This window comes from Cyprinodon variegatus, unplaced genomic scaffold, assembly GCF_000732505.1.
Source record: "Cyprinodon variegatus isolate N-32 unplaced genomic scaffold, C_variegatus-1.0 Scaffold42, whole genome shotgun sequence".
Taxonomy (NCBI): Eukaryota; Metazoa; Chordata; class Actinopteri; order Cyprinodontiformes; family Cyprinodontidae; genus Cyprinodon; species Cyprinodon variegatus.
Genome location: NW_015150495.1, coordinates 1958320 through 1971692, shown reverse-complemented (window position 1 = coordinate 1971692; position 13373 = coordinate 1958320). Strand labels below are relative to the sequence as shown.

General features: G+C 38.0%; 1 protein-coding gene across 2 annotated transcripts in view; it reads left to right on the top strand.

The window, feature by feature from the left end:
• The window catches only part of gpr158 (G protein-coupled receptor 158), a 104225-nt gene extending 91736 nt beyond the window's left edge, over positions 1 to 12489 (top strand). The window contains exons 9-12 of one of the 2 annotated variants that reach the window (XM_015370140.1): positions 4818 to 4923; positions 7716 to 7862; positions 7960 to 8043; positions 8490 to 12489. In XM_015370140.1, the coding sequence (XP_015225626.1) occupies positions 4818 to 4923; positions 7716 to 7862; positions 7960 to 8043; positions 8490 to 10340 (2188 nt within the window). In that variant the 3' untranslated portion in view covers positions 10341 to 12489. The remainder of the gene's footprint in view (positions 1 to 4817; positions 4924 to 7715; positions 7863 to 7959; positions 8044 to 8489) is intronic. The other variant, XM_015370141.1, reaches the window with a different exon arrangement.
• Positions 12490 to 13373: the final 884 nt, after the last annotated feature.

Sequence of the window (13373 nt, the reverse complement as noted above, 5' to 3'; positions counted from 1 at the left end):
TTAATGATAAAGTCAAATTTCAAATCTTCAAAATTGAGGAACATCTTTAAATTGTTTTCTAGATCCAAAGTTTTTGCACCAATATTTGTGAACAGCACAAAATATCAAAAGTTAAAACAATATGTGCAAACATTAAAGCATTGTCAAATTAAAAATTGGGGACAAATAGATTGTCTAAATAAACAATGATCCTAATTATATCCCATTATAGGTTAAAAAAAAAAAAAAAGGATTATGGAGAAAAGATAGTGTTTGGTAGTGGCCCTCATGAAACTCTAAAATCATACAAGGTTTGTATCAGCAAGTTAATCAGCCAAAAGGAATGGACAAAAAAGTAAAAAAAAAAATAACTGTGAAAGGTTTGTGAAAACCTTTTGTGAAACTCTTTTTAAAATACAACTTTATGAAACTAAGGATATTTGTTTTTTTTACAGAAATTTAGTAAATCTAAATAATTCTGGGATATTTTAACTGGCTCTAAAACCCTTTTTACCTCTAAATATTTTTTTTATTTTGCTGCCAAACTGTATAAACAGATTTTGTATATCATTATCTACATATGCAAGATATTATTATGAGGATTTACAGCACATTTGTTGAATTGCTGCTTATGCGTCTAAAAACCATCTGTTTGGCGTCCTCTCCAGGTTAATATTGCTTTAGCCTGAGGTGTGACCTCACCAAGGGAGAACTGATGTACGCAGCTGCTCTCTGCTGACTCATGCCTGTGTTTTTAATTATAAAAAATTAATATAAATCATGATGTTCTTAAATATAGTGCAAGAGGTCATAAAAAAATAAATGCTTTCAGATTGTATAAAAAGAAGTTTGTATTATCTATAGATTCTATACCAGGAGTGGTTAATTCCAGTTCCTGAGGGCCGGTACCCTGCAACTTTTAGAAGTGTGCTTAGTCCAACTCGCCTGAAACAAGTATTAAGATGATTAACAGAACGCTGCAGAAATTGACTCCATATTGACGGAGTATTTCAGCCATTTGATTCTGGTATGTTAGACTAAATACAGAGCTAAATCTTGTTAGATATGGGTCCTCCAGCACTACAGGTGTGATCTATCCAGTCTAATATTATGATTTAACCCTGGTTTTGTGAGTGAATGTCACATTACCTTAAAGCGATTGGAAATAAAATCAATGTTAAAGAAAATGTTTTTAAAACATTAAAAAAATGCATGCGTGTTGTCTAAAGTATTGATTTGGCTTTTATTTTTTTATCAACTGATCACAAAACATGAAAGTTATTCATTTTTTGTTTATCTAGAGTGATTGGTTTATTATTGATGTCCCTTCAAGAACCACCATATGAGGCAGGAGAGAACAGCTATGCAGAATCTCTGAGCCACTGGCTCAAACTGCTACAGTTCAGGGCTGCTTGTCTCTTCCACAGACCCTTCCTCCAGTTCCTCTTTCTCTGTTTAAGATGGCGGAGAGGAATCCCACCACTCTGTCATAAAACTATGATCGTTTGGATTGCTCTGTTTGTCATGTTTGTGCTGCTGTAAGTGCCAGTGTGCCCCTCTCAATCACAGCTGAGACCGGACCAAGATCTCCCCCCACTGCACGCTCCCTGCACCTTTGGGTTACGCCTTTCAGGCAGCAGCGTTATAAATATTACAAGTGCTACAAGTATGGCTTTGGAGTTAAAATATATTGATCTTATTTGCGCAGTCAGCTCCAAAACCAGCAAAATTTGTGTTTACATGGAAAGTATATGGGGTAGACCATATCCAATGAAGCAGTTCTGTATTTTTTCAACCATCCTTCTGTATGTATATATCTTGATTTAACTATATAAACTAACAATGAGACAGTAGGTTTCATTTCTTACTCGTTCAAAACTGCGCTCTAATTTTCTTTTAAAAAATAACTCTAAGAAATGTTTTGGAGCAACTGTAATTTTTTTACTTGGTGAACCTGAAAAAGATCCCATAAATCCCAGCTCACATATATTACATTAGCTCAGTGAACAGCTTATTAGTATCGACTCTAGATGCAGCCTGTTTCTCCTCTTACCATTTTTTTAGCTGCTGCCCAGAAAGTTAGGAGCCGTGATTACTCACCCAGACATTAAACTTCAAAAGACGAAGACAGAATGGAAAGATAAAAAAAAATACAGAGAAATATTAAGAGGTCAGACATACACAGCTGCAACCTCACGCTCATGCAGGTCTTTAAAACTTTGTGTTCTCTCTGATAAAAGAAAATTTGTCAAATACCTTAAAATAAAAACATTTTTAGTTTAAGTATACTTAAACTAAAAATGAGTTGGTGGAAGTTTGACGAGAACCCAGCAAAGAAGAACTGAACAGAGAGGGTATTTAAGGGAGACTGAGACAAATAGAGAGCTAATGAGGAGATTGGGAACAGGTGTGCATAGAGCAGAACAGAAAAGGAGCTAGGGAAAAAGAAGAACATAAGAGGGCAGTACTTGACTTGACCGGTACTTGACCTGTATCGGAAGCACAATCTGTACCATCAGCTTAAACTGCCTAGATGCAACAGCTGTTTTCACAGGTCTCCATTAATAATGTTATTACAGTGTTAAACCCTTATCTATATCTTGAAATCATCAAAGAATGTTAAGGTACAACTTTTCTGAGAATTGGATGCATCTTCCATTCTGTCTGGTATGTTGCTTGTCTGACAATATCATCAGACATGCTCAGAGCAGCCCTGCAAAATACTATTGCATTATGTTAATCTTAATTTTTAAATGCATTTATTCTTTTATAAAATAAATGATTTGCCTTTTACAGATTGTAGTTTAGTAACTTGTTATAATTAAAAAAAAAAGTTACTGCATTCTTTTTTATGAAGCACAATCGAGGGCAACCTGGTTAACGGCAAATAAGTTATCAATATGGATCTGGTAGTGAGAAGCACAAAGGCTTGATCTCTACATATCTCCAGATTTTTGCTCAATACATCACACACATCACAGTGATGAATTGTGGGTAATTTACTTCGGTAAAGTCTGCTCATATGCGCAAAGAGGGCAGTGAAAAAACGTTCCGGAGAGTTATGTCATACTACCTGCTTAAACCAACTGACTGGAATGTTTGTTTTAGGAACACCAGGGTTGCAGTATTTGGACTTAACCTCTGACTCGGCTTGTTTTTGCCATTAGAGTACAGGGTTCAAATTTAAACGAGCTCTGAGCAGGATGTGTGGAATCTCCATCTTTTTCAGCCGGTTTAGCTCCAGGTGGTTCTGAGTGCACCATTGGACTGTCTGTGCATTGTAATGAAAACACTGATTAAATAATCTGAAATAAGGTTGATTGCAGCAAAAATGCGTAATTTTACAGAGCTTTAGGAGATGAAGTGAAGGGTTCTGAAAAGAAACTCAAACTTCAGAGATTTATATTTGTTGCAAAGTCTGAGAATTATGCCTAACCTTTCCTCCCTTTATCATGTAAAATCAGAAAGCATAACTGGGAAGGTGCAGTTTATTGCATGTAGGCTAAAAGTAATGCAATCTGCTCATCGTTTCACAGTAAAGTTTCTCCGCTCTGCATGTCAAATCCCAGTACAAAGCCGTTTTATATGAGCTACCATCACAGCAGCTATTTTTAGCCCCTAACTGACAGATCAGCCCCATCACATTACTTACTGATGAAGAGCGCTGCAAAGATTTATTTTCTATGATGGTATTACAGGTAAAGTTACTGACAGCCATACTTTAAGCCTAAGTTGCTCATGAAGAAATGCTCTTTCTATGAGGTTTTTGAGATCCTAATCATGACCAGGCCTCTAAAGCCTTGTTTTGTTGTAGTTCTTTGCAGTAAGCAGCCAGATGACACCTTTAATAAATTACACAGTTCCCTGGTTAGGTGCGTGGATTCTGAGCGGTGGCCATCTGGGGCCAGAATCTTCTCCGCTGTTTGTTAGATGCATCTATCGTGTTTGTCTCACCAACCGGCTATTTGATCCCACGACGGCCAGTTAAAGCCCAGGCTTCCAAGTAGGTTATTCATCAGGGGTTTATTCAGGTGAAGGGGAAAAGAAAGAAAATGAGTGGAGATGACATGACTTTGAATCCTTTGGGCGAGCAATTCAAGCTGAGCAGAGACAACCAGAGCTATTAAATTGTCATCTGCACAAAAACTCATAACCAAGCATGAAGGAGGAGAGACTTTAAAGCTTTTGGGACATTTTGCATGCAGGACCTTTGCCTTCATTCATGCCTTCAAGCTGTTACCACAGTAACTGTTCATTAATTACCCATTTGCTGACTTTAATGAGACTGCTATATGACATTTGCTTGCATTGTAGTTCTCTGCTGCTTGAATTAGCTTCAGAGAGGACATGCCTTCAAATGCTCAGCACACACTGAGCTGAAATTTGGATAGTTCATTTAAAAAAAGACTGGAGTTACTCCTCACACCACTGTTGTTTCAGCTCCTAATTATCTCATTTCCCGCCGACTGCTGCGCCACAGCCTACCCAGCGTATTCCTTACTGATGTAAAAATAGACCAAATCCTAAAACCAGATTGAGGTCACATCTCCTATATTCTTTTTTTTTCTTTTTTTGCAAATCCTTGTGAAGGCTTGAAGAAAAATATTCTGTCATAGCTGCCAAAAGGATCACCCAAGTGGAACAATATATGAAACAGTGGAACTGACAAGAAGACCGTCTACTCTGTCCTGGAGGTCTCCCTTTTAAAAGGTTTAAAGCAGACACAGCAGAGTGCATCAAAAGTCCCAGTCTACTTAAAATTTGCAGCAGTGGTTCTGTAACTTAGGTTGCTGCCTCTTAATTTATATTTCCTTTGTATTTCTTTGTTTACTTCACAGGTTCACTCTTGCTCATGAACTCCATCCAGACTGGATGCTGCTGCTGTTCTTCACTCATACCCACCTGACTGTGACAGTTACTCTGGGTCTGCTGCTTATTCCCAAGGTAGGCATAACAGAGTTTTTATGCACTGTATAGTATTCAAATCTGTAATGTTTTGTCATTTTTGTCCCATTACAAACACGTATATAGTAATTTATATAGTAATAATATATAGTAAGTAATTTGGATTTGAGACATAGCGACTCAAGGTGGTGAATGAGTTTAAATAGAAGGAGAAATATAATGTGCAGTATTTTAATTCTTTGCAAAATATCTAAGGACTTATTTTGGAGTGAATTGATTGATTGATTGATTGATTTATTCAATAGACTCATTGTCCATAAAGAGATGATACACAATACAAAGAGTTAATGCAGAACATGACACACACACACACACACACACACAAAAAAAAAATCAATCTTAAAAGACTCTTGCATACCAACAATTCCAATGATTCCAATGATAGCGCACAGAGAGAGGGATGAGAAAACATTATATAAGACTGTTCAATGAGCTGCTGAAATTACAAATAATCTTGTATATCAGATTTCTCTCAAGTGCCTGGAATGTTCTGACATGTGCATTATAAAACAGTTCTAAAGAGTTGTTATGTATAATAAATTTTAAGTTTTTCTAAAGAGGTTTGTAAGTTGAAAATAAAAAATTGTGGTAATCAGTTTAATTAACAAAGAACATCCATGGTAATCTATTGAACTGGCACTTAAATTCAAGACTGTAGAAACTACAGTCACACCAGTGTCTTGCACTGCATGGTTCCGATTTCAATGGTTTTACTAACAGATAAATAGGTTTTGTCATTGCTGATGTTGTCCCTACAAGACAGTTATATTAGTAAGAAATAAACATACCTTGAGCATCAGATGTCTGAAGGGGTCCGCAGATTTGAAGCTGCCAGCCTATCTATCGGGAGGAGTTATCTTCCCAGAGAAAAACAAAACCCACTTATCTGAGGAACGCCACAGACTTTCAGGCATCTTTTAGTGTTCATTCTGATGTGGTCAGATTGAACACTTTCATGGCCAACAAGTTGATTCATGGCACACATATAAAAACATGATATCCTTAGGTGACCTAAAATCTACAATCCTGACTCAGCTTTAACATTGATAATTCACAGATGCATTGTGTCGTTTTTTTTTTTTCCAAACAGCCTGTAATTCCATTTTACAACCTGTACTTTGACTAGACCATTTCAAAGTCTGCACTAATCTAAACCATTCAGTTGTAGCTCTGGATTAATATTTAAGGTAATTGTAAAACTGGTTGCTAGTTTTACAGTTTACAGTGTTTAATAGATTTTATCACTGATTAATTTAATTCGGTTTATTTATATAGCAACTCATAACACAAATTTGAAGGCACTTAAAAATGTAATTTCAATTGAATTACATGTGAATTACAGATATCCCAAAACTGATACTATTTACCAAAGAATGCAGTTTTGTCATGTTTGGCTTAAGGTGCCTAACCCACATGCAGAACACTCAGAGGCAGGAGAAAAGTTCAAACGTTTATTGAAGTGTTTGAACCCTATAAATGAAAAGGTCCAGAGGGGAACTCGTCTGGTCACGAGTGACTTCTGAAAAGCACACAGAGTTAACAGGTCCAGGACTGGTCACGAGTGGGTTCACTGCAGAGGGGGGACAGATGAGTTAGCGGAGGTCCAGATAATTTGCAGGGTGAGAGTGAGCATGCTGTACCTGTTCTGGAGTTGAGCAGAGCGGCTGAGGGAGGGAACCTTGAGGGTTCAAAGGCTGTCGGCAGGCTGAGGGCTTGGCAGAGGCAGAGCTTAATTTGAGTGTAGGCAGATAACAGATCTGAGTTTCCTTCCAGAATCTTCTGAGAGCGGGCAGGCAGGTCTTTGACAGGAATAATTCTCCTGGGTTCTCCTGAGAACGGACAGGCAGATAACTGGCAGAGAAACCCTTCAGGATTTCTGGTTTCAGGCAGGTTCAATCGTTACTGGCAAACACTCTGGCACTGGAGAGAAGTCCTCTGCTTCCTTAAATACAGATCTCCTGATGAGCAGATGAGCGACAGGTGGTTGCAATCAGCTCCGGCTCCAGGAGATCTAGTACGCCCTCAGTTGGAGAAAGTGGACAGACCTCCAGATCCCAACAAGTTTAGCTTATTAATTAGGTTGGTTAAACACTATTTCAAACTAAAGGCAAGGTAAGTTTATTTATATAGCCCATTTCAGTAACAAGACAATTCAAAGTGCTGAACATAAATAAAGAAAAGTACATTGCAGTGCCTTAAAGGAGAGAATAAAAAATTAATACTTACAATGACTATATTATATATTGAAAATTATTATAATGAAAATTATAAAAGGATTGAATAAAACTAACAACCTAAACATATTTAGATAGCACAGTCAAAGGCCAAACATTTTTTTTCACTCTGATCTTCAGAAAAGTCATCAGGTACTCCACTGTTGTTCTTTTTGTCTTACTGCAAACTTTTTGAGAATGTGGGTCTGTCTTCCAATTGCAAATTCTCTCCACATTAAGATGTTTCGCAATTGTTGAGAGAAATTAGCTAAACAATGTAGAATAGAGCCAATCTGTGTGGAAAGTGCATTAAACTACCATGTGGTAAAATGAGTATTTCCTCTGACTGCCTATTGACTTTCCAGCAATCTGTCATACTGGGCATACGCAACAGCGAAAAGGAGATTCTTAGTTTGTGTTCAGTATGTATCAACAGGCAATAGAGTACACATAGGCCACTTTTACTGTGTTTCAGTTTGAGGGAAATCCCTTACAGAAGTGTACAAGAGGTTGTTAAAGATTTACGGTCTATTAACAAATGTTTTAAATGTTCACCAGTTTCTGTTTGCTGGGACCCACATGAGAGATGATATAGCCTCTGAAGCCTACGAGGATGAGCTGGACATGGGTCGGTCTGGGTCCTACCTCAACAGCAGCATTACTTCAGCATGGAGCGAGCACAGTCTGGACCCTGAGGACATTCGGGTAAGCAGTGTTTTCATTTGCCTTTCTTGTAATTTGCATAACCTGGCGATACCTTTGAACCCTCTACAAATTGAGCCATGGCAGTTTTTTATTGCAGACACCAGAAGAAATGGGCCCTCTCAGTTCTATTAATGGCTGTGGCGTAAGGTCTTGCGACAGCCTTTGGGAAAAACGTACTAACGTGAGCAGAGATATCTGTTTGTCTGTTAGAGCTGAAGAAGTCTCTCTACCAAAAGATTTGGGTGCCTTCAGAGCTTTTCATTGAGGAAGTGGAATTATGATCATTTCCAGGTTTCTTGTCTCAGATGAAGATACAGATGGAACCAATCAAGGACCCAAGATTAGAGGCTGTTTCAGAACTAACGTTAAAATATGCTGTTTCCTTATTTGATGCTGTCCAGAACAGTCCTGTCTTTGCTTTTCTTTCAGCAAGCATGCGATTTTTGAGTAGTCGGTCTTTTAGAGATGTTTGTAGTCATCTGTCATGAAGTTGTACTGCATGGTTCAAGTGGAGTAGATTGTCTGTTTTACCATAGAACATGTCTTGTACCTGCATTTGAATACTCTTTAGCAGAAGCTCAACATAGCTTCACTACTCTGCATTTGTGTTTTGTTTTCTATTCTTAGGAGGAGTTGAAGAAATTATACTCCCAGCTGGAAATTTACAAAAGAAAGAAGATGCTTGCAAATAATCCTCATCTGCAGAAGAAACGAAGCTCCAAGAAAGGTTTGGGGCGCTCACTGATGAGGCGCATCACTGAGATTCCCGAATCCGTTCATCGGCAGTGCAGCCGGGAAGACAAAGAGTTGGGGGACCATGGGAGTAATCGTAACAGCATCTGCATGCTGAAAAAGAACCCCTTGGATCAAAGTCATCAAATGAAACCAGCCAAGGAAGAGACATTAAAGAACAAGGTCTTCTCCCTGAAGAAGTCCCACAGCAGCTACGACCATGTTCGGGACCAGAATGAGGATGGTGATAGAACTGCGACAGAGAAGATGGAGATGGCTATAACCGAAGGATCATTACTGGACACACTCATGGGCAAAAAGCTGGTCAAAAAGAAGTCCAGTGACAATATAAATGCACCAAGTGAATCTACAGAGTCTGTTCCATTAGTTTGCAAGTCAGCCAGTGCCCATAATCTTACTGCTGATAAGAAACCAATTCATCCTAGAGCATCCATGCTACAAAAGTCTTTGAGTGTTATTGCCAGTGCAAAAGAGAAAACGTTGGGCTTGACTGGAAAGACGCAAAGCTCCGAGGACAGCAATAAAAAGAGTCAGCCAAAGAGCAAAGACACGAAGATAAGCACAGAGACAGAAGAGGACTGTCAAACAAAGATGATTATCAGCCAGTCGGTTGAGTACAAACAGAGTGCATCAAAAGGCACTATCATGAAGCAGCCGGTGACCAGTAGCCAGCCAACAATCTGCTCCGATCCAGGCAGGGGAAAAGACCTTTATGATGTCTCAGAAGTGTGTCCCTGGGAGTTGGAAGATCTGCCAACTCCATCAGAAAACAAGGTCCAAAAGCATGTCTCAATAGCACCCAAGGAAACTACAACTATTCATGGAGGCAGCACCAAAGGAAGCAAACATCACAAGCAGAAGGCTTCTGATCAGTCTCCATCAAGTGGCAGGCATTCAAAGGAGAGTCAGAAAACAACCGCTGTACGAGCTGAGGTGTGTCCTTGGGAGGAAGGAAGTGAGAGTCTCTCAGAAGGATCAAGGCAACAATTGTCTAGTCAGTCAAAGTCAAACAGGCCACATTCTACTTTAGAAAGCTCCAAAACAAAGCGTACAGACATTTGTCCATGGGACTTTGAAGAGCAGCAAAAGACATCAGAAATGGCACTGTCTAAAGAAACAGCAAAGCAGAAAAAGACCACATCCCCTGTCGATGTTCGAGGGAGAACCTCCCTTTCAGATACATCCAAAAGGGCAGCATCTTTGCACCTACCAACAACAAAAGCTGAAATCTGTCCCTGGGACTATGACAGTGCTGCAGTTTCACCAAACACTGACAGGACACCTAGTCCAGCACAAGCCCCCAAATCTAAAGAATACACCTCAATAAAGAAAGGTACCACATCCGACAGGACAGTTGAGAAAGAAAAGTCAAAAGACGCTGAAGACGAAAAAAGTTTAACAAAGGCTCAGGACAGAAATAAATCAGACAAACGTTTGAGCCAACAGAAATTGTCTGAGGTTTGCCCATGGGATGCAGAGAGTCCACAGGAGGGTCTGCAGATAGAAAAAAGGAAAAGTGCTAATGTTGGAGCCGTCAAACCAAAGAAGGCTGAAGTTTGTCCATGGGATTTTGAGGACACTTCAAGTAAGATGGGCTCTGATAAAAGCTCTCCTTTAGAAAAGCAGAGCAATCCAAATCCAAAAGGTGCAGCTGCAAGTTCAGCTAAGAAAGAGGATGTTTGCCCCTGGGATTTTGATGAGAGCATATCAAGCAAGAAGGCATGACACTGAACATAAATGGACCACTTCAATTATAGTTAATTTTTTTCTTTTTTTCACCTACAAAGAGTTATATATTACCTTTTACTATTTGTATGGTAACTTGGAAGCAAAGTTAATCCACAAGTTGCCTTCCTTTCAAAGGTTTTGTTCCAGTTTTACATATTTGGAATATGTACAAAATGACAAAACTAAGTCAAAAAAGAGCATTCCAGAATATTACAGGGAAATTCCTGGATATAAATTGTATACCAATTATGCAATCGTTTCACTTTATAAGCAATGTCAGACATCAGCTTTTGCCATCTCTGCTCTCCTTACTTTCATTTTGCTGTCTCTTACGTTGGCTTACCCAGATGTGACAACATTTTGAAGATATTTTACATTAGTTTACACGCAATATTTTCTCTCTGTTGTCACACGGATGCAATTTAGGTTGAAGTTTGAAACAAGGATTTCAAAGCCAAAGAATAGGGCAACCATTGCAAAGGGTATTGTTGGTCTTCAATCTGTGCTTGGTTATGAGTTTATTTGTTGGACAAAAAAGGAGGAAAATCCATCTTTAGCACTTTAGCAAACATCACCAATTTACAGCTAAATAAAAAAATTGTCTTTCATATACATTTTATTATTGATTTATTTCTTTATTATTGATCTTGATTTACAATTTGATCACAAGCAATCATACATACAGCATATATAAATATATATTTTTAGATCTATTTAATTGTAGTTCTTTACAGATTAAAATGCTTCCAAGTCTGTAAAGATGTACTTTATGTGCCTAACTATTAGCATCGTCTTGTACCAGTCTGAAGGGAGAAAAAAAAATTGCTTTTTTGTCTGGATTTTGTCACAGTGATCTATATTAACAGCATGCACAGCCAGGTGCAGAGTAGCTGGACTCTACTTGTTTGTCAACTGACCAGTGCTGATGTTTTAGCTAGCTCCCCCCATTCAACAATATTTGTGCTCCTGTTTGCATATCCCTTAAAAGCTAAAAAAAAAAAATGGTTGAACAGAACTGGATTTGCCTGGATGTGTGTCTAAATTGCTTTTATATTTTTAGCATGTTTACACAGGGAACGGAAACAGTACAGAGTGAGGTCATTTGCACGGGTCATACCTACATGCACATCACCCCTTTGCCATTCCTCAGATTTTTTTATTTTGGCTTTTTTGTACAGGACTCCATGTGTCTTCTACTAAAGGGGCATTTTGTCCCAACCAGATGTCGATTCAATTTATACCCAACATGGGGTCATTTTATACAACGACCTGCCATAATTAGGAAAATTTTTGTATTATTTTTTATTTTACTCTGTCTATTATATGATTAAACATATGATTCCAGTCAATATCGGTACACCAGAGGACACCTAGCCATTGCACTTAAGTTCCTTTGAATTGACTGAATGTCTTATCCTTATTCGTGTTTGTTTGTTTATTACAGCTACAATAACAACCACTAAATGTAGCTTTAAAAACAGGTTATATGATGATCATCACATGTTGATTTTCCCATGATGGTTTGCAGAACAGCCCGCTATCACAATCAGCTGGTCCAAATAGGATTACAACCCAGACAAATAGGTATATGGAGGTATATGCAGTTTTCCAATAATGATATATACTTATTCACAGCTGGAAGGTTTTGTAACTTCCATGAAGGTATTTACCTTCAATGAGAAATAATCTGATAGGCAAAGGTTCAAGTAGATGAAAATAAAAATGCATTTTATTTCAGGTATCAAATAGAGGCAGGAGCCATCAGTAGCAGGATAAATTCTATCAATCATTGCAAATTCATTTATGACTTGAAGATGTTTTATACCCATTTTGACAACTAAGATTTTTGAAATAGCTTAATTTAACTTACCCCATTTTCTAGTATATTTAAGGTAGGCGGCTTTTTGATTTTAATAAATATGTATCAGGAATACATTGCCTAGAGTTATTCTGGTTTTCTGAGTGATCTAATCTCTAAAATATTGATTTATTATTTGATTTATCTTTGGGATTAATAAAGTTGGTTTTTTTTATTAAATTGAAATGAGTTGAATGAAGGCTAAAAGTACAGTTAATTGAATATTTTTTTTATTTAATTATTTTTTAGTGGTGCAGTGGGTAGCACTTCTGCCTTGCAGCTAGAAGGTTCTAGGTTCAATTCTTTCTTTTTGCATGGAGTTTGCATGTTCTCCCTGAGCATGCATGGGTTCTCTTCGGGTACTCTGGCTTCCTCCCACAGTACAAAAACATGACTGTTAGGTTAATTGGCTTCTCTACATTCTCCTTAGGTGTGAATGGTTGTTTGTCCTGTTTGTCTCTGTGTTGCCCTGCGATAGACTGGCGAACCGTCCAGGGAGTACCCCGCCTCTCGCCCATAGAAAGCTGGAGATAGTCACCAGCATCCCTTGCGACCCCACTTGGGATTAAGCCTATCAGAATAATAAAAAATTAAAATGGATGGATAACTATTTTTGAGTTTAAAAAATTTTGACGATTATTTTTCTTCATAGTTCATACACATGACTTCATGGAACTGAATTGAAGTGATACCTAATTGTACATAGGTACTAAAAAAAGTGGTTTTAGAATTAGAATGAAAATACGATGTGAGAAAATGCTTAAACAGTGATGAATTTGTTAAGTTAATATGTATGAAAAGACTTGTTTATGGGTACAAAACATAAGTACTTAGGGATGAAATGACTACGCCAGGAGTATAATTTAGTTAATTTGTCCCCGCATTGTTTTTGATGCCAGCACAAATATTTGTGGTGCACCAAATATGACTGCAGATGTCCCACAAGTCTGGCCCTCTCTTCTTTTTTCGTTCACTGAGTCAGTATAAAGGTTAACTAAAACAAAGAGTTTGAAAGCCAGTTAAATGCTTATTCTCAACATTTCTGTTTTATATTTACCAGGATGTGGCTCATCTGGTTTTGTTAGACAATCAAAAGTCAGAGTTAGGTTGCTTCAACAGGAGGAAACACAACTTTTTCTGGCCCTTTTCTTCCTGCATGTCTGTAACTTTCC